The sequence below is a fragment of the Protopterus annectens genome, chromosome 8.part0 (genome assembly GCF_019279795.1).
Source record: "Protopterus annectens isolate FY-2018-M chromosome 8.part0, PAN1.0, whole genome shotgun sequence".
In the NCBI taxonomy this organism is placed as follows: Eukaryota; Metazoa; Chordata; order Ceratodontiformes; family Protopteridae; genus Protopterus; species Protopterus annectens.
The window spans coordinates 410,765,845-410,784,194 of NC_056741.1; the positions used below are offsets into that span (position 1 = coordinate 410,765,845).

At 44.9% G+C, this 18,350-nt stretch overlaps 1 protein-coding gene across 3 annotated transcripts in view; it reads right to left on the bottom strand.

The window, feature by feature from the left end:
- Positions 1–1,587: 1,587 nt before the first annotated feature.
- LOC122808839 (tropomyosin alpha-3 chain-like) overlaps positions 1,588–18,350 on the bottom strand; it is a 609,453-nt gene continuing 592,690 nt past the window's right edge. For all 3 annotated transcript variants that reach the window (XM_044079925.1, XM_044079924.1, XM_044079927.1), the window contains one exon: positions 1,588–2,784. In XM_044079925.1, the coding sequence (XP_043935860.1) occupies positions 2,781–2,784 (4 nt within the window). In that variant the 3' untranslated portion in view covers positions 1,588–2,780. The remainder of the gene's footprint in view (positions 2,785–18,350) is intronic.

The following is an 18,350-nucleotide window of genomic DNA, read 5'->3' on the forward strand; positions in this document are numbered from 1 at the left end:
GGCTAACCTTTTGAGGTGTTGGTTCTCAAGGTACAGATATAACGTGGCTAGATGGCTGCCCAAGGTCTTGGGCACAAAAGATTGACAAATAGCGCAGGAGGAGTAATTGTGTTCTTGGCCTAGGCAAAAAACACCTGCCATGGATGTCGTTGTGGGGTATATGGCACCCACAATGGCACTTTCCCTTTTCCTGACATCAGCTAAAGGCAACAATCAAAAATAATTAAGTCTGAAACCCAACAGGCTACTCATCTTTAAGATGCGATGTCTGTGAAGACATCGTACGATGCGAAGTTCTGAGGATTGCGCGTGCAGACATCACATTTAAGGCCCCTGGTTTATGGCCCTACGTGTGACGTCCCATGCACACTGCAACAGCAAAGCTGAAGCTTTTGTATAGAAGCAGACGTACGAGTGACCGGAGGGCAAGAAATCCCACACCTAGAATACTGCAACATAGGAATAGGACATCAAAATTGATGGTTAATGTCAGTAGGGCAAATGGCTTCCCCAAAGAAAAACTAAACTCAGTCAAGCCATAAGTGTTTCCTCACACTAATGAAACAGAAGACAGAACATGAAACAGAAGACAGAACTACTTACTCCACTCTTCATCCTCAGCAGACGCACTCCTTTGCTCACACCACAGAAGGCAAGGAAGCACAGGTTATGCAAGCAAGATGAAGGCACACCGTAAAAGCAATAGGGGGCAAAAGACATGAAGGAAAATGCACCCGACTGCCAAGTCACCAAAACCAGCTTGGAAACCTACCACAAGCCAAAGAAGCTGCCAACAAGGGTTGGAGCATCCAGGGCAAACAGCTGTCACAACCCAGTGTGGTCAGTGTCTTGCAAGAAAGCAAAGCTGTCCAAGATTAAGATCTAGAATCATGCTTCAATCTGGGTGTCCAAAAACCCTATTGCATGCGAAAGGCAACATCCAGGTCTGGGTTGTAGGAATAACTTCCAGTTCCATTTTGCATTCAGGATGAGAAACAGGAGAATGACAAGTCCACTGTAGGAGTGAAGGCCACATACTATGGGCCTGAAAGAGAAAAACTGGACTTAAACCCTGGGGTCCTTACCTTTTACATTCCTGCTAGGAATTCCTGGCCAAGTATGTCAAATCACAAGGCTGAAGCACTGCTGACACTGGACACCACAACTGCATCCTAAGCAATGCATGTGGTGGCCCTGTCTTGTGGCCTGGTAAGTCTTGTTGCACTTAAAAAGTTTGCATGCTCAGTCTTCATTTTCAAACCATGCAAGTTAGAAAAATCCAAAGAGTGAGTGGCTAGAATAAGGGGATCACTGAGGTTTGCTCCTTTAGCCCTGGCATAGTAACAGTGCACTTAGACTAAGGGGGGCATTAAGAGCAACCATGAACACTGTCCTTACACACACTAGATGGCTACAGATCTGAAAATCCATTTTATATGATTAAAACATTTTAACTAATGCAATAAATTTTGTATACGGTAAAATCTAATTAAGCAGCACAAACTGAACACTACTGCCAAAAGTTTTTAAATGTGCTCATGCTACAAAACCTATATTGGCTTTTGTGGATTTAAGAATGGTCAAAGATTTGTGTAGCAGCTTCATTTTTATTTTTGTAAATCAAAGCCTTTTAGAATGTTTAAAAACAGCCTGGAGGAATATTGTCAATTACAAGGAAAATATACAAAGCCAAATTCAGTACGAATACACTTGTTTCCTGTGCCCCACCAAAACAAACATCCCTCATGAGAAAACACCTGAATGCCACACAAAAATATTCACAAAAAATTAAGAGTGCTTACAGATTTGGCAGGGGAAAGAATTAAGGGTTCTCAAAGCAAAGTGACTAATGGGTGACATGAACAAACTGGCCAGAGAAAAATGATCACTAAATACAGCAAATATGGTAAAGGATTACATTACAAAACTACAAGTAATAGTGTTTCTGCTTTCAACAGTAAATGTGTTATTTGAACTGTATACATTTTGGTAGAAAAAGTATTCAATATTTTACACCAACAGTGTAAACAGACTTGTCCCAAGTTTGTGCAAATCCTGCAGGCCTCATCTGATAGACCTTAAAAAGAATACAGCACCATGTCTACAAAAACATTATGCATTCCGTCAACCGTTGGCAAATGAACTGTTGGGAAGATATTTCTGTTGGTAGACATTTCCAGGATTTAGAAGTTTTCAGTTTAGCTCAGCTCCTACTACATATATGGAAATTAATTCCAGCAAAAATCTTTCACCTGACAAGTCAGATGCAAGTGGGTATAAAGGAGAGATTAACTGATGTAAAGAAAAAACTGTTCTGCAATAGGCAAGTTTCATGGATGAAATTTAAAGGCATAACAGTGATGGTAAAGTGAAACACTGGCAAATTCTTTTAAATAAATGTAGCTTACATGATGGACACTACTACCTGGAATGTTTGTAATGGATACTATAAAAAAAAACATTTATAAAAATGCTCCCCCCCCAAATGCTTGTAAAACTATTGCTTTGTGTAGATTTCTTCCTCCCACTCCATTTAAAGAATTCTTCCAATGGCTCTTAGTGCCTGCCTTGCTGACCTTCTGGCAGGTAATGGCACACAGCCAACCAAGGCATCCCTCGAAGAGTAAAAAATAGCATTTGGCAGGCAAGTCTCCAGAGGTTGAAACAGTCTACAGTAAAGATGGCAGCAGCTAAGTATGATTTACATGTTGTGGAGTTCTTGTAAAGTCTGCTCCAGCATTTGCTGCACACCAGCATTCTCACTTTTGCACGCCATCAATTTATCTGCAAGAAAAAAATATTCAGTTACACTTTATCCAAACTGTGCATAAGGACTGCAAGATGCATACTACACAGCAACAGGAGAAAAATTCCTCACATTAAACTCAATCAAAGGTTCAATATCAAAAGCAAAAATACAAAAGATCTGAGCTTAGATTTTATAACCATTTTAAACAATGTTCTAAAGAGATTAAACATTCATTGGAGGTTTTGCTTTACTGCATTCCACTGTTTACTCAAGTGTGGCTAAATTCAGTTTGGTTGCATTCTGCAGTCACCATATAGTAAGATGGTAACTCGCTACAAACAGACTTGTTCATTGCTGAAGTCAACCTTGAAACAGTCTTACAGGAGCCCTAGTTGGACTTCTCCAGAAGTCTCAGCAGACTTCCTCCCACTGTCCAAGAATCAAGAATGTCAGTGGTATTAACAGAGGCCCTGGTCAATCCCATCCTCAGATCTTTTTTGCCCTCCAAGTAAGAGGGAATCCCCAAGAACAGCTTAGGTAAACCAGGAAGGAACATCCTCCTGAAAGTACAGTTTTGTACCTACCATAAATGTAGATGTTAGAGTGCTAATACAGCTGCAGTCATAACAGATGGGTTCTCCTGCAGTCAGGCGGGTCCTCGGTTGGCCGAATTCCAAAGTCTAGGTCCGGCGTCTGTTGTCGTCGCTTCTTCCCTGACGGCAGTGCGACAGGGGTATAAAAGAACCAGCCAACGCCATTTTCTTCAGTTTTTCTTGCCCCAGATGTCAGGTGCCCCCAGAAGGAAGGCAATACATAAAATTATGAAGTAATGCAATGCAATATAATCAAAAAACAGTAGTTGCAAGCAAATACACCATAAAAGAATACCCCTAGAGGGGAAGGAGGGAGGGAAACCTGGACTGCAGCTGTATTAGCACTCTAACATCTACATTTATGGTAGGAACAAAACTGTACTATGTTCATCGTGCATACAGCTGCAGTCATAACACAGATGGGTAAAATCCCAAAGCCAAGAAAGGGGTGGTAGGCACTAGGAGGAGCCAAAATGCCCTGCAAGACCGCAGTGGCAAAGCCTGCTCTAGATTTGGAGTATAATGGTAGGTTGTAGTGTTTGGAGAAGGTATGCACAGAACTCCAAGTGGCTGCTTCCAAGATATCCTTGGTAGGAACTCCTCTGAGGAAGGCTGCAGAGGTGGCTGTGGCCCTGGTGGAATGAGTTCTAATGCCTGTAGGAACAGTTTTGCCATGAAAGGAATAGCAAAAGCGTATGCAGTGGGCTATCCATTTTGAGATTGTCTGCTTGGAAATTGGCTTTCCTTGAGCTCCTACCGCAATGGCCACAAAGAGCTGTTCTGATTTTCTGAAAGGTTTTGTTCTGTCCAAATAACGCAGTTGCCTGTGGATATCGAAGGAATGTAGTAATCTCTCACCTTTGTTTTGAGGATTGGGATAAAAAGTAGGTAAATGTATGGCCTGATTTAAAGCTACCCTGGATACCACTTTAGGCATAAAGGACGGGTTGGTTCGTAAGGAACCTCTGTCCTGATGGAAGATGATAGGCTGGACAGCCATGAGGGCCTGTAGTTCTGAAACTCTACGAGCTGAAGTTAGCCAGAAGGAAAGCGGTTTTCCAGGACAAATATTGCAAATCTGATGAGGCAGCTGGCTCAAAAGGAGGAAAAGTCAGTTTTTCCAAAATGAAATTTAGATCCCAAGCAGGTATTGGTTGTTTCCTTGGAGGTCTTAAATTCTTAGCCCCTCTGAGGAACTGTCTTAAGAGGGTGAGAGAATAAAGGAGGATCAGTGTTGTATTCTGCAGAAATGGCTTAGGCATGGATTTTGATGGAGGAGAATGAAAGTCCACTGCTTAGCAGTTCAGCCAAATATTGTAGGTATTTGAGGTAAATTCAGTTTTCTAGGGTTCTGGCCCTTTTTCTCATTCCAGACACAAAAACGTCTCCATTTTGCAGAGTAAGCTTTTCTAGTTGATGGCCTTCTGGCCTCCAAAATGACATCCTGCACCTCCTTGGAGAGTAGGGCCTGCTGTGATGCCAAGGAATCTTCCATGCGGCTAGATTGAGTGTTTTTAGCTGACTGTGAAGAGTTTTGAAGCTGTGCTGAGTCAGAAGAGGCATTAGAGGCAGGGTCCATGGAGGGGAATGAGTCAGGCTCCTCAGGAGTGGGTACCAGTGTTGCCTTGGCCAGTCCGGAGCAATGAGGATCATCTTTGGTCTGTCTGCTCTGGTCTTCAATAGGACTTTGGGCAGCAGAGAAAGAGGCGGGAAGGCATAAACTGTCATTGATGTCCAGCTGAAAGAGCGTCCACTCTCCAGGCCTTTGGATGGAAGGTCCTTGAGCAGAATTTTGTCAATTGATTTTTGTGGGAGGCAAAGAGATCTATGTCTGGCCTTCCCCATTCTTGGATTATTTCTGTAAAAACGTTTGGATGCAACATCCATTCGTGTGGATCTGTCATATTCCTGCTTAGGTTGTCTGCCAGCGTGTTTTCCTTGCCTGGCAAGTACTGTGCTTGTAGTTCCATTTGTAAAGTCCATGGCCATGTTCCAAAGTGATATGGCCAGTCTGCATAGGGGATAGGAATGTGTTCCTCCCTGCTTGTTTATGTACCACATAACTTTGGTGTTGTCCATTCTTATCAATAGTTGACCTGGTTGTAGAAGGTCCTTGAAAGCTACAATAGCATTTATTACTGCTAGCATTTCTTTTTGATTGATGTGAAGGTGCTTTTCTTTTTGGGACCATTTGCCCTGAATGCACCGGTCTGTCATGTGCGCCCCCCAGGCGTAGTCCGAGACGTCTGTTGTGATGACTTGATTTGCTTGAGGCTTGCTGAATGGAAGACCTGTGTTTGTTTGACATGCTTGAGCCCACCACAGAAATTCCTTCTGCAGACATGGTAGTGGTATTATTGTTTCCAAACTGTGGCTGTGTTGAGACCATATGTTTTTTTAGGTACCATTGTAGTTCTCATATGCAGCTTTGCACATGGGATTAGCAAGATGCAAGATGCCATGAATCCCAGAGCCTGCAGGAATTTCCTTGCAGTCAGCCTGGTGCAATTTGCCAGTGTTCTGAAATAGAATTAGTTGCCCCTGCTTCTCTGGCATGAGGTAGGCCATCTGGGTGTTTGTGTCCAAATTGGCACCCAGGAAAATTATCTTCCGAGAAGGTATTAGCCTTGATTTCTCTTTGTTGACTGTGTATCCCAGAGAGTTTAACAACATTACATAAGCCAGATGTTTCAGAAGAATGTGCTTGCTGTCCGCTTGGATCAGGCAGTCATCCAAATAGGGGTATATTTGTATCCCTTGAAGTCTGCAGTAGGCAATTACTGATGCCAGGCATTTCGTGAATACTCTGGGCGCAGTAGATAAGCCAAAGGGCAATGCAGAGAATTGATAATGGATTGAACCTGCAAGAAATCTGAGGTATCTTCTGCAATTTTGTCTGATTGGGACATGCAGGTATGCCTCCTTGAGGTCCAATGTTACCAGCCAAGACTCCTTGCCCAGCATGGGAAGAAGTTGCTGTAGAGTGAGCATCTTGAATTTTGTGCAGTAGGAATGTGTTTAGGATGGAAAGATCCAAAATAGGTCTCCAATCTTTTCCCTTCCTTGGCACCAGAAATCGCCTGGAATAAAAACCTTGACCTTGTTCGTGTGTAGGTACCTCTTGAATAGCTTTCATGTTTATAAGATCTGAAATTTGCTTTTGTGCCTCTGCCCTTTGATTGTGTGGCAGTTTTGGCATGCCTCATTTTTGGAAGGGTATGAAAGTGGAATTTGTAGCCTCTGTTTATAATGTCCAGGATCCATTTGTCCTTTGTGACATGCCAATTTTTTGAGAATAGTGCCAGCTTTCCTCCCAAGGGGGCTGCCATTTGAGACCTGGTTGGCCTGCAAAGGGGAAAGTCATTGTGTTTGCTTTCTGAAAGATTGTGAGTTGTCCTCACCACCTCTGTGTAGGAGCTTGCCATTGTCTGCCTCTATACGATCCTTGGGATTGTCCTCTGCCCCTCGGGCGCCTGTATCTGCCTCTTTGGGGTCTGTCCGTGGCAGGAAAGGACCAGTTTTTGGAAGGCCAATTTCTACTAAAACGTGGGGGTTGAACCTGCAGAAATTCTTTCACAGTTTGCATTGATTTAGCTTTTTCCTCCATTTTTCGTAATACTTCCTCAGCATTTGCCCCAAATAGTACATACTTTTGAAGAGGGGCGTCTAGTAATTTAGCTTTGACATGATCAGGCAAGGTTTGTTCCTTGAGCCAAGCATGCCTGCATATGACCGAGCCTGTAACAGCAGCTCTAGATGAGGCCTCTAGAGCATCAAAACCACATTGTAAGGTATGTTTACCCACTTCTGCACTATGCATCAAATCCTGCAACTCCTTCAAGTCTGGTTGTTCAGGTTGACACATTTCACTTTTCAACTGAGATAACAGAAACTGTTGGTATTTTAGCATATGAAACTGACAGTGTAAGGCCCTCATGGTTAAGGTAGCCGAGGTATACACCTTTTTCCCCCACCTTTCTAAGGATCTGGAATCGCTCTCAGAAGGCAATGGATTTTTGGCAATGGAAGCCTCAACTCCCTTGGGTCCCTGTGAGATGGTTTCTAGGTCAGCAGCATGGCTTTTGTAAAGAAATTGGTGCGAGTCAGGAACCCTGTAGTACCTGTCAGGCTTAACTGGAGCTGGAGGTAGAGAGTCCGGGTTAAGGCAGGCCTCTGAGTAAACATCTAGGATGTCCAAGACAGGAGGTATAGCCAGAGGCCTGTGCTGGGGTAACAAAAGAAATTCCCTGAGCCTTTTCTTGGAATCTGAATAATCCTGGCCTTCCCAGTGGAAGTGTTCCCTTAAGGTATGCAAAGTTTCCCCAAATGAGAAATCCTCAGGGGGGGATACAGAAGGAACAGACTCCTCTGCATCAGAGTCTTCAAAAGGGGAGTAAGACTGTTCCTGATCAGAGTGTTCTGAAATAATGGATCCCTGATCAGAGGAGGGGGAATCTTCCTCCACTCTGGGCCTTTTGTCCGGAGGTGGCTGAGAAAGTACAGTTTTGTACCTACCATAAATGTAGATGTCTGATAGATATGCAACTGCAGTCATAACATATGGGTTGTCCTGCCTCAGGCAGCCCTCGGCCGGATTCCAAAGTCTGGGTCCGACGTTGGCTGATGTCGCATTTCTCTCAGACGTCAGAGCGGCTGGAGTATATAAGCATCAGCCGACGCCATCTTCTTCAGTGTTTCTTGCCCCAGATGCCAGGTGCCCTCCAATGAAGGCTGTAATCAAATTGGAAGACAAAAATAGGTTTCCAGACAATAAATAAGCAATAAACAGATACACCATAACAGATATCCCCAGCTAAGGATAATAGGGAGAGGAGTGGACCCAAGGCATAGAGGGGAAGGAGGGAGGGAAAACCCGACTGCAGTTGCATATCTATCGGACATCTACATTTATAGTAGGTAGAAAACTGTACTATGTCCTTCAAGAATGCAACTGCAGTCATAACATATGGGTTGAATACCATAGCTTAGCTGGGGGAGGTGGTATGCTCTATGAAAAGGATGGTGTAGCTATCAATCCCTGCAGGACTGCCGAAGCAAAGCCTGCTCTGGATCTGGAATATAAAGGGAGGTTGTAGTGTTTGGAAAATGTATGCACGGAGCTCCATGTAGCAGCTTCTAGAATGTCTTTTGTAGGCACCCCTCTTAAAGCTGTAGAGGTGGCTGTAGCTCTGGTGGAGTGTGGTCTGACATTGGCTGGCACACTCTTCCATGGAAGGAATAACAGAATCTGATGCAATGTCCAATCCATTTAGAAATTGTCTGTTTGGAAATTGTTTTTCCTTGTACTCCAGGGGCGTAAGCTACAAAAAGCTCAGACTTCCTACTGGTCTTGGTTCTGTCCAGGTAGTAGCGAAGTTGTCTGTGTATGTCCTAGGTATGCAACAGTCTTTCCCCTTTGTTCTCAGGATTGGGAAAGAAAGTAGGCAGGTGAATTGCTTGATTTAAAGAAACCCTGGATACCACTTTTGGCAGAAAAGTAGGGTTGGTTCGTAGGGAGACCCTGTCTTTGTGAAAAGTTATGAACGGTGGTATTGCCATTAAGGCCTGTAATTCCGAAACCCTTCTTGCTGAGGTTATGGCCAGCAGGAAAGCTGTCTTCCAGGAAAGAAACTGTAAATCCACAGAAGCTGCTGGCTCGAAGGGAGGCAGAGTCAATTTTTCTAGGACAAAATTGAGGTCCCAAGCTGGTACTGGTGCCTTTCTTGGGGGCTTTATATTCTTGATTCCTCTAAGAAATTGCCTTAGCAAAGGATGTGAAAACACAGGTGGATCAGTGTTGTATCTAGCGGAGATAGCTGAAGCATGTATTTTTATGGAAGAGTATGAGAGTCCGTTATGTAACATATCTGCCAAGTATTCCAGAATGAGTGGGATGCTCAAAAGTGATGCATCATGACCCTTGTTGGTATTCCAAATGCTGAATCTCTTCCATTTGGCTGAGTAAGCCTTTCTGGTGGATGGTCTGTGGGCTTCTGTTAGTATCCGCTGAACTTCCTTGGAGAGAGGTAAATTGAGGTTATTTATGGGATTTCCCAAGCTGTTAGCTGTAGAGTCTGGATGTTGGGATGAACAGTCCTGAAGTTGTGCAGAGTCAAAAGTTGGGGCCATTGTGGAAGGGCCCACGTTTTGTTGTGACATATGCTCCGTAGTAGTGGGTACCAGTGTTGTCTTGGCCAGTCTGGAGCTATTAGGATCCCCTTCGGTTGCTCTGCCTTGATCTTTAATAACACTGTGGTCATCAGTGGCAGGGGTGGAAATGCATAAATTATTAGGGAGCTCCAGCTGAATGAGAGGGCATCTACTTCCCATGCTTGAGGATGATATGTCCTTGAGCATAACTTTTGTAAGTGATGATTGAGGTATGAGGCAAATAGGTCCACGTCCGGCCTGCCCCATGTCGAGGTGAGTCGTATAAAGATGTCTGGATGTAGCCTCCATTCGTGGGGGTCTAGGAAATTCCTGCTTAGACTGTCCGCCAGAACATTGTCTTTGCCTGGAACAAACTGGGATTGTAGCTGTATGTTTAGACCCAGTGATTTTTCCCAAAGATTCATTGTCAGTCTGCAAAGGGGGTAAGAATGAGTGCCCCCCTGCTTGTTTATGTACCACATCACAGTCTGTCCATATTAGTAGGTGGCCTTGAAGTTGTTGTCCAAAGGCCTCGATGGCATGCATTACTGCTAGCATTTCTTTTTGGTTGATATGCAGATGTGTTTCCTTTGGGGAACATTGCCCTTGAATACATCTGCCCTCCATGTGCGCCCCCCATCCAAGGTCTGAGACGTCTGTGGTCATTGTCTGTGTTATGTTATCTGAGGTTTTTTGAACGACATGCCTGTGTTTGACTGGCTTACTGTGGCCCACCATAGAAATTCCTTTTGAAGACATGGAATGAGTGGAATAGTTGCTTCTAGGTTGTTGCTGTGTTGAGACCATAAGCTTTTTAAGTACCATTGAAGCTTTCTCATATGTAGTCTTGCTAGTGGGACCAAGAGAATGCAGGATGCCATGTAACCCAGGGCCTGTAGGAAACTCCTTGCAGTCATCTGGGTGAGCTTTGCTAAACTGTTGAAGTAATGAGTTAACTTCTTTTGCTTGTCTTCTGTCAGGTAAGCCATTTGAGAGGCTGTGTCTAGTTTGGCTCCTAAGAAGGTTATTTGCTGGGATGGTTGAAGTATTGACTTTTGAAAGTTGACTGTGTATCCCAGAGCCTGTAGCAAGTGTATGACATAATTCAAGTTTTTTGTCAAAGTTAGTTTGTTGTCCACTTGTATGAGGCAATCGTCCAGGTACGGGTAGATTTGAATCCCCTGGAGCCTGCAATGAGCAATTACTGATGCCAGGCATTTCGTGAATACTCTGGGCGCAGTAGATAAGCCAAATGGCAATGCTGAGAATTGATAATGCTCTGGCCCTGCAAGAAATCTGAGGTATCTTCTGCAGCTGTGTGATAGGGACATGCAGGTATGCCTCCTTGAGGTCCAGGGTACTCGGCCAAGACCCCTTGCCCAGCATGGGAAGGAGTTGCTGTAAAGTCAGCATTTTGAACTTTGGTACTATGATAAAAGTGTTTAGAGTGGACAAGTCCAGTATTGGTCTCCATTGAGTTTCTTTTCTTGGCACAAGGAACAGTCTTGAATAAAACCCCCGACCTTGTTCTTGTTGTGGAACTTTTTCTATTGCTTTGATCTGAGCAAGCAGAGAAATTTGCTTGATAGCCTCTGCCCTCTGATTTTGTGGAAGGTTTGGCATGCCTTGTTTTCTTGGCAAGGTATGAAAGTGGAACCTGTAACAGTGGTCTATAATGTCCAAAATCCATTTGTCTGTCAGTTTGGTTTGCTGGTTGCCATTGTCGTCCCCTGTAGGATCCTCTGGATTGCCCTCTTCCTCGGGCACGCCTGTTTTTGCCCCTTTGAAATCTTTCAGGATTAGGAAAGGACCAGTTGTTAGAAGGCCAGTTCCTGCTGAATCTGGGCGGCAGAACCTGGAAGAAGTCCTTGACTGTCTGAACTGACTTGGCTTTTTTCCTCAATGGACTTTAACACATCTTTAGCATTAGCACCAAAAAGCTTGTTCTTTTCCAAGGGTGCGTCCAGAAGTTTTGCCTTAACATGATCTGGTAAGGGTTGTTCTTTTAACCATGCATGTCTATGAATGACCGCCCCTGTCATAGCTGCCCTACATGAAGCCTCCAATGCATCATATCCACACTGTAAAAAGTGATTGCTAACCTGCTGGGAATTATGCACAGCCTCCTGCAAAGACTTCCTATCTAAAGGTTCAGGAGAGGCCAATCTTTTCTGTAAATCATCTAAACAGGAAATCCTGATATTGAAACATGTGAAAGAGACAAGTGAGAGCTCTCATAGATAAAGTAGTGGAGGTGTAAACCTTCTTCCCCCATCTCTCTAAGGACCTTGCTTCCCTGTCGGAAGGCAAAGGGTTTTTGGAGGTGGTAGCTGAAACCCCTTTAGGCCCCTGGGAAATTGTTTCTAAATCAACAGCATGGGCCCTAAATAAATGAGAATGGGTTTCTGGGACCCTATAGTATCTGTCAGGCTTGATAGGAGCAGGAGGAAGAGTATCAGGGGTAACACTGGAGTCAGAGTATAAGTCATCCAAAACATCAAGCACAGGAGGTATAGCTAAGGGTCTGTGTTGAGGCTTTTTGAGGAAGGTTCGAAGGCGCTTTCTGGAATCTGAAAATTCCTGGCTTTGCCGCTTAAAATGCTCCCTCATGGAGTGCAGAACTTCCCCAAAAGAAATATCCTCAGGAGGAGAGGCCGAGGGAATGGAGTCCTCTGCATCTGAATCCTCATAGGTCTGGAAGGGCTCTTCCTGGCCTTCGGAGTGAACAGAGTCCTCAGAATCTTCATCTGAAGGAAGAGGGTCAGAGGGTTCAACCCTGGGCCTCTTATCCGGAGAAGGCTGGGATCCTCTCTCAGGATGGGCCTGGGAACCTCTGATCAGGGAAATTAAATCTGCGGCCATGGACATGATTTGAGTTTCAGGAGTAGGCTGAGGTAAGGTTTTAGCAGTAAGATGCTTGGACTTGCTGGCTGCCTTGGCACGTGTGTAGGCCTTAATAGACATGGACATGGGAGGCCTAGCCGCTCCACGTGCAGGAGTGACCTTATCAACAGCAATGGTCTCAGGCATTTCCTCGGTTTCGGTATCCGGAGGAAAATCAATAACTGGCGGAGTGGCCTCCGGTATCGGAGGTATCGGTAATGCGGTGTCTTCGGTTCGGAGCGGTGGAATAACCGCCTCAGAGGGAACCGGGGCACTCACAGTTAGTTTTGGCGTGGTGTCAGTGGAAGACGCGGGCTGAGGATGTCGGTCCCTGTCTTTTCGTTTCTTAGGAGTCTGTGTTGTCGGTTGTTCCAACGGCATTGTATAATCAAATTTTTCGCCGAAAAAGTCTTCAGCGAACTCTGCCCGGCGCCTAAGAGTGTGCTTGTTGAAGCGATCACAGGCAGCACAGGCAGAGACGTCGTGGTCTGGGCCAAGGCAAGGGAGGCAGTAAGAGTGGAAATCCTTATGAGGTATTTGTTTACCACAAGACAAACAATTTACTTTTTCAGTAATTTCTGACATCGGCTGAGGCAAGAAAAGGTCCCCAACGGGGTACTTAGCTTTTTTGATGACTTCGGTTTCGAAGAATACAGGAGCTGACCGACCGGCACTTGCGAACTGCTTCTGCTTCGGGCACCGCGCGGCAAGAAAGACTGAAGATGGCGTCGGCTGATGCTTATATACTCCAGCCACTCTGACGGAGAGAAATGCGACATCAGCCGACGTCGGACCCAGACTTTGGAATCCGGCTGACCGAGGGCTGCCTGAGGCAGGACAACCCATATGTTATGACTGCAGTTGCATTCTTGAAGGACATCCTCTGATTAATTAAATCCTCAGCCATTTTAAGCATCTGTTTCTTAGGCATGGGGCCTGGAGATGGGCCCTGTGTAAGTTGTCTCTTAGGGTGCATGGTTGCTTTAGATTTGGTGAAAGCCTTGATTAAGAGGAAGGTCTGAAGACACCTTGAGTGGAGGTGGACCTGTCCACATTCTGTTTCAACGCCCAACAGTGGCTTCGGTATCTATAGTCGGGGTGTGGGCAGAGGAGCCTGCGACCTCAGGTACAGGAGACACCGCCAAAGATGTGTCGTCTAATCAGGGGCTGCGTAGGTGCCTCACTGAGAACCGGACCATGTGTAATCGGCTTTGGCGTGGTGTCGGTAGAGGCCGCGGGCCTCGAGTGTCTGTCCTTGTCTCTGCGGTTTTTAGACAAAACCGGTGTCTGAGTATCCGACGACATGGTATAGTTAAATGCTTTCCCGAAAAAATGCTGGGCGAACTCCGCCAGACGCTTAGTGCGTTTGTTGAATGTAGCACAACAGTGACAGACCGAGACATTGTGGTCTGGGCCTAAACAAGGTATACAGATGGAATGGAAATCCTTATGCGGTATTTGCTTCCCACAAGAAATACAATTAACTTTGTCTGACATCGGTCTGAGGCAAGAAAAGTTTCCCCAATGGGGTACTTGGCTTTTAAGACTACTTCGGTTTCCAAATTTTTCGTAATCTCAGGAGCTGGCCGACCGGCACTTGCGAACTGCTTCTGCTTCGGGCACCGTACGGCAAGAAAGACTGAAGAAAATGGCGTCGGCTGGTTCTTTTATACCCCTGTCGCACTGACGTCAGGGAAGAAGCGACGACAACAGACGCCGGACTTAGACTTTGGAATTCGGCCGACCGAGGACCCGCCTGACTGCAGGAGAACCCATCTGTTATGACTGCAGCTGTATGCACGATGAACATCAGGTCCATCCTAAGAGATACTCTCTCTCAGAGAAGAGATGCAAAAGCAACAGATACCATCTCTTCTCGGAGAGTGACAATGGGTAAGAAAAAGGAGGGAGCCTGATGGGTAGATAAGCGGGAAGGTAAGGAATAAAAAGGGACCACCCAACACTTGGTTGCAAAAAAAGAAAGGGGAACAGACCAACACTGAACTTACATGGACATCTTACATTTTTTGCAAGTTTTTAATACAACTTTACTATATTCAATATACTATTCACTGTAGCAGCAGTCTGTGCGGCAATTCCTACTGCAATAAAGTAGGTAGTTAGCTGTAAAAGGTGATTTTTGAAAACAGACCTTGTATGACCAGATAAAATTACCTTCTCTCTAGATGCCCGTGTTGGGGTGTAGTGTTTGAAGTGAACAGAGGGCCAAGTAGCACTTCTAAAATGGATTACATACTGCTCCCCTTGAGCAATGCTGTGGTGGCTGCAGTGACACTGGTAAAACTGGCTTTGACAGTCCCTGGAAAAGGTCTGCCATAAGCATGGTAGTAGTAACAGAATACATGCAAGCCATTTAGAGAGTTTGCTTATTTCCTGGTTTTCCTTGCACTTTATAAAATCTTACCAGTTTTGTTTCTGGTAATTTCTTTGTTCTGCCCAGGTAAAATCTCAGCTGTCTACACCTACAAAGACTGCAGTTACTTACACTTAGTGGTTTCAGGAAAGTACAATTGTGTACAAACTTGCAAGTGATCAAAAAGATATAGGTTGTCACTGCTGACATCCAGCCAGGGTACCAAAGCTTTACCTTCATGAGGCAGTATATCTGACGCATGATCGCCGCTTGTATGCTGGGGGTATAAAGACAGAAGTGTGGATCCTCAGACTTTCCAAGCCAGCGCTACTGAAAGGGGTAGACTAATAGGTGTGCGTAGCTCACATAAGTAATAAAACTCCCTCATTCCCATGTAAGAGTACAGGTTAAATCAAAGGTTGAGGAAAAAAGTAAAAAAAAAAAAAAAGAGCAGATGGAATTCAGGATGGAATACTGCACCAGTGATATATAGGACATCTACGGTTATGGTAACACTACTGAAATGTGGGCAATTCTCAGATCTGAGAGGATGGAAGGGTGGTTGACTACTGAGAAGAATCATCCAGCAACAGTGTGGACAGAACTGACCTAGCAAAGGCTGCCCTGAATATGAAGCAAGCATCAATTTTGTAGTGCTTGGTAAAGGAGTGTACACAGAGGACCAAGTGACAGCCTCCAAGATAGTGTCTTTGTGGAAAGCCCCTGAGGGAGCCAGTGCACTAGTGGAATAAAACTTGAGTACACAGGAAAGGTACTACCATACAGTACCAGAACAACTACGCTTGGCTTTCTAAGGCTATATGGAGACAGACTGGCCCAGCTTAGGGTTCGTAAATATGAACAGCTGGTCAGTCTTTCTGAAGTCTTCAGTTTTGTCCAGAAAATCTGATTGGCTTGTGAATGTCCAGCGAAAACACTCTCCCTGCCATTTTGCTGATTGGGAAAGTCAGTAGGTGAACAGTCTGAGGAATAGCTCATATACTACCCAAAACATGAAGGATGGATTAGCCCCAATTGTCACCCTGTCCTAAAGAAAAAAGAAAAGGGAGAATGGCCATGACAGCAAGCAACTCAAACCCTCCTATCAGTGGCAATTGCTAAGAAGACAATTTTCCAAGTACAGAATTTTAGAAAGATTGGTGATGGTGGTTCAAAAGGAGGCAGTGTAAGCTTTTCTAGTACAAAATTAAGATCCAAAGGGGGAAAAATGAGTTTCCTTGGTGGGTTAAGATACAGTACAAGGAAACACTTGTCCTCCGCCTTAGCCATAAGTGGAGGTCTAAGAGCGAGGCAGGCACTGATAGACAGGTGAGCTTTTACGAAAGCAAGCCAAACCTGATCAAAGCGGCTCACAAAAGTATTGTAATGCAGCAGAACCTTGCGATATGAAACAAGTGCTGCTCCCAGCTATAGGGCAGTAATGGGAAAAACTTTTCCATTTAGCTGTGTAGCATTTTCTAGTGGTGGGTCTCCTGGCTTCTTGTAGGACTTTAAACTCTTTGCAGAATTGAAATTCAATCAAGTGGGTTAAGCTGACAGATGGAAGATTTGGGTGGATCATCCTTTTTACCGAGTTACCAGGTCCAGTTGAGGTATTTTCCTCAATTTCCCTTTGTAAGGTGAAAGGGGGAACCAATGCTTGCTTAGTCAAAAGGGTGCCAGCAAAAGGTGCATCTGTGCTTCCTTTTGTGCTTTAAGAATTTTTGGAACAGGCAGTAGAGGAAGAAAGGCAGAGGAGCTTCCCTGTCCATGGGAGGGAAAATGGATCTGTCCTCCAGGCTGTGGGACAAGGTTCCCTGGTGCAGAAGGGGAGATGGTTGGTTGCTGACAGAGGTCTGAGGAGCACCCCACTGCAGGGTGAGAGCTTAGAAAATCTGTTCAAAGTCATTTGTGGGGGTCTTCCAGGGACTGGCTTAGGGTGTCTGCTAGCACACTTCCATGAGAAGGGATATATGTGGCTGGGAGCAATTAGTCCATCTAGGTTACCAATTCCCATGCCTCCTGTGCTATCCTGAACAGTTGGAAAAAAGTAGAGTTTGTACCTACCATAAATGTAGATGTCCGATAGGCATGCATCTGCAGTCCTTACAAATGGGTTGTCCTGTCGTCAGGCAGCCCTTCGGTCGGCCGGATTCCAAAGTCTGGGTCTGGCCTCGGCTGGTGTCGCACTTCACCCAACGTCATAGCTGCAGTTCTTCGGGTATAAAGGCATCAGCCGACGCCATTTTCCTCAGTGTTTCTTGCCCCAGATGCCAGGTGCCCTCTAGGAAGGCTAAATTTGGATAAATGCAAATGGTTCCAAATAGTAGAGAGCAAACAAAAAATAAGCATGTATGTACATATATACAAATACACCATAATAGATTCCCCCAGCTAGCTACAAGATGGGCAAATACCCTAGGAGTACCACAGAGGGGAAGGAGGGTGGGTAATCCTGACTGCAGATGCATGCCTATCGGACATCTACATTTATGGTAGGTACAAAACTGTACTATGTCCTTCACGGATGCATCTGCAGTCCTTACAAATGGGTAGAATACCATAGCCAAACTGGGGGAGGAGGAGAAATAAGATTATGGTGTAGTTAAGATCCCTTGCAAAACAGCAGTGGCAAAACCTGCTCGGGATCTGGAGTATAAAGGTAAATTATAATGCTTGGCAAATGTATGCACGGAGCTCCAAGTAGCAGCCTCTAAAACGTCTTTGGTAGCCACTCCTCGTAGAAAAGCTGTGGTAGTGGCTGTAGCCCTTGCAGAGTGAGGCCTGATGCTTTCTGGAGTTTTCTTCCCATGGTAGGAGTAACAAAATCTAATGCAATTTCCTATCCACTTAGAGATTGTCTGTTTTGAAATTGCTTTTCCTTCCATTCCTGTTGCATATGCTACCAGTAGCTGGCCAGTTTTTCTATTGCCCTTGGTCCTGTCCAGGTAGTAGCGTAATTGTCTATGTACATCCAAGGTGTGCAACAGTCTTTCTCCCCTGTTCTGTGGGTTGGGGAAGAATGTAGGTAGGTGGATAGCCTGATTTAAAGATACTCTGGAGACGACCTTTGGCATAAAAGTAGGATTTGTTCTCATGGACACTATCTTGATGGAAGATCAGGAAGGGCTGTACTGCCATTAATGCCTGTAGCTCAGATACCCTTCTTGCTGAAGTGATTGCAAGCAGGAAAGCAGTCTTCCATGATAAGTATTGTAATTCTGCTGTTGCTGCTGGTTCGAAAGGAGGAAGTGTCAACTTTTCTAGCACAAAGTTCAAGTCCCATGCTGGCAATGGTGGCTTCCTAGGAGGTTTTACATTTTTAATTCCTCTCAAACTGCCTGAGCAGAGGATGTGAGAAGACTGGAGGATCCAAGTTGTATTCTGCTGAAACAGCTGATGCATGAATCTTAATGGAAGAATAGGACAGGCCGTTGTGGAAGAGGTCTGCCAAGTATTCCAGGATGTTGGCTATGTTTACCAGTGACACATTTTCTCCTTTTGCAGTGCTCCAAATGTGATATCTTTTCCATTTTGCTGAATAATTTTTCCTTGAGGGTCTGCGAGCCTCCAAGATAATGTCTTTAACCCTTTGGGATAA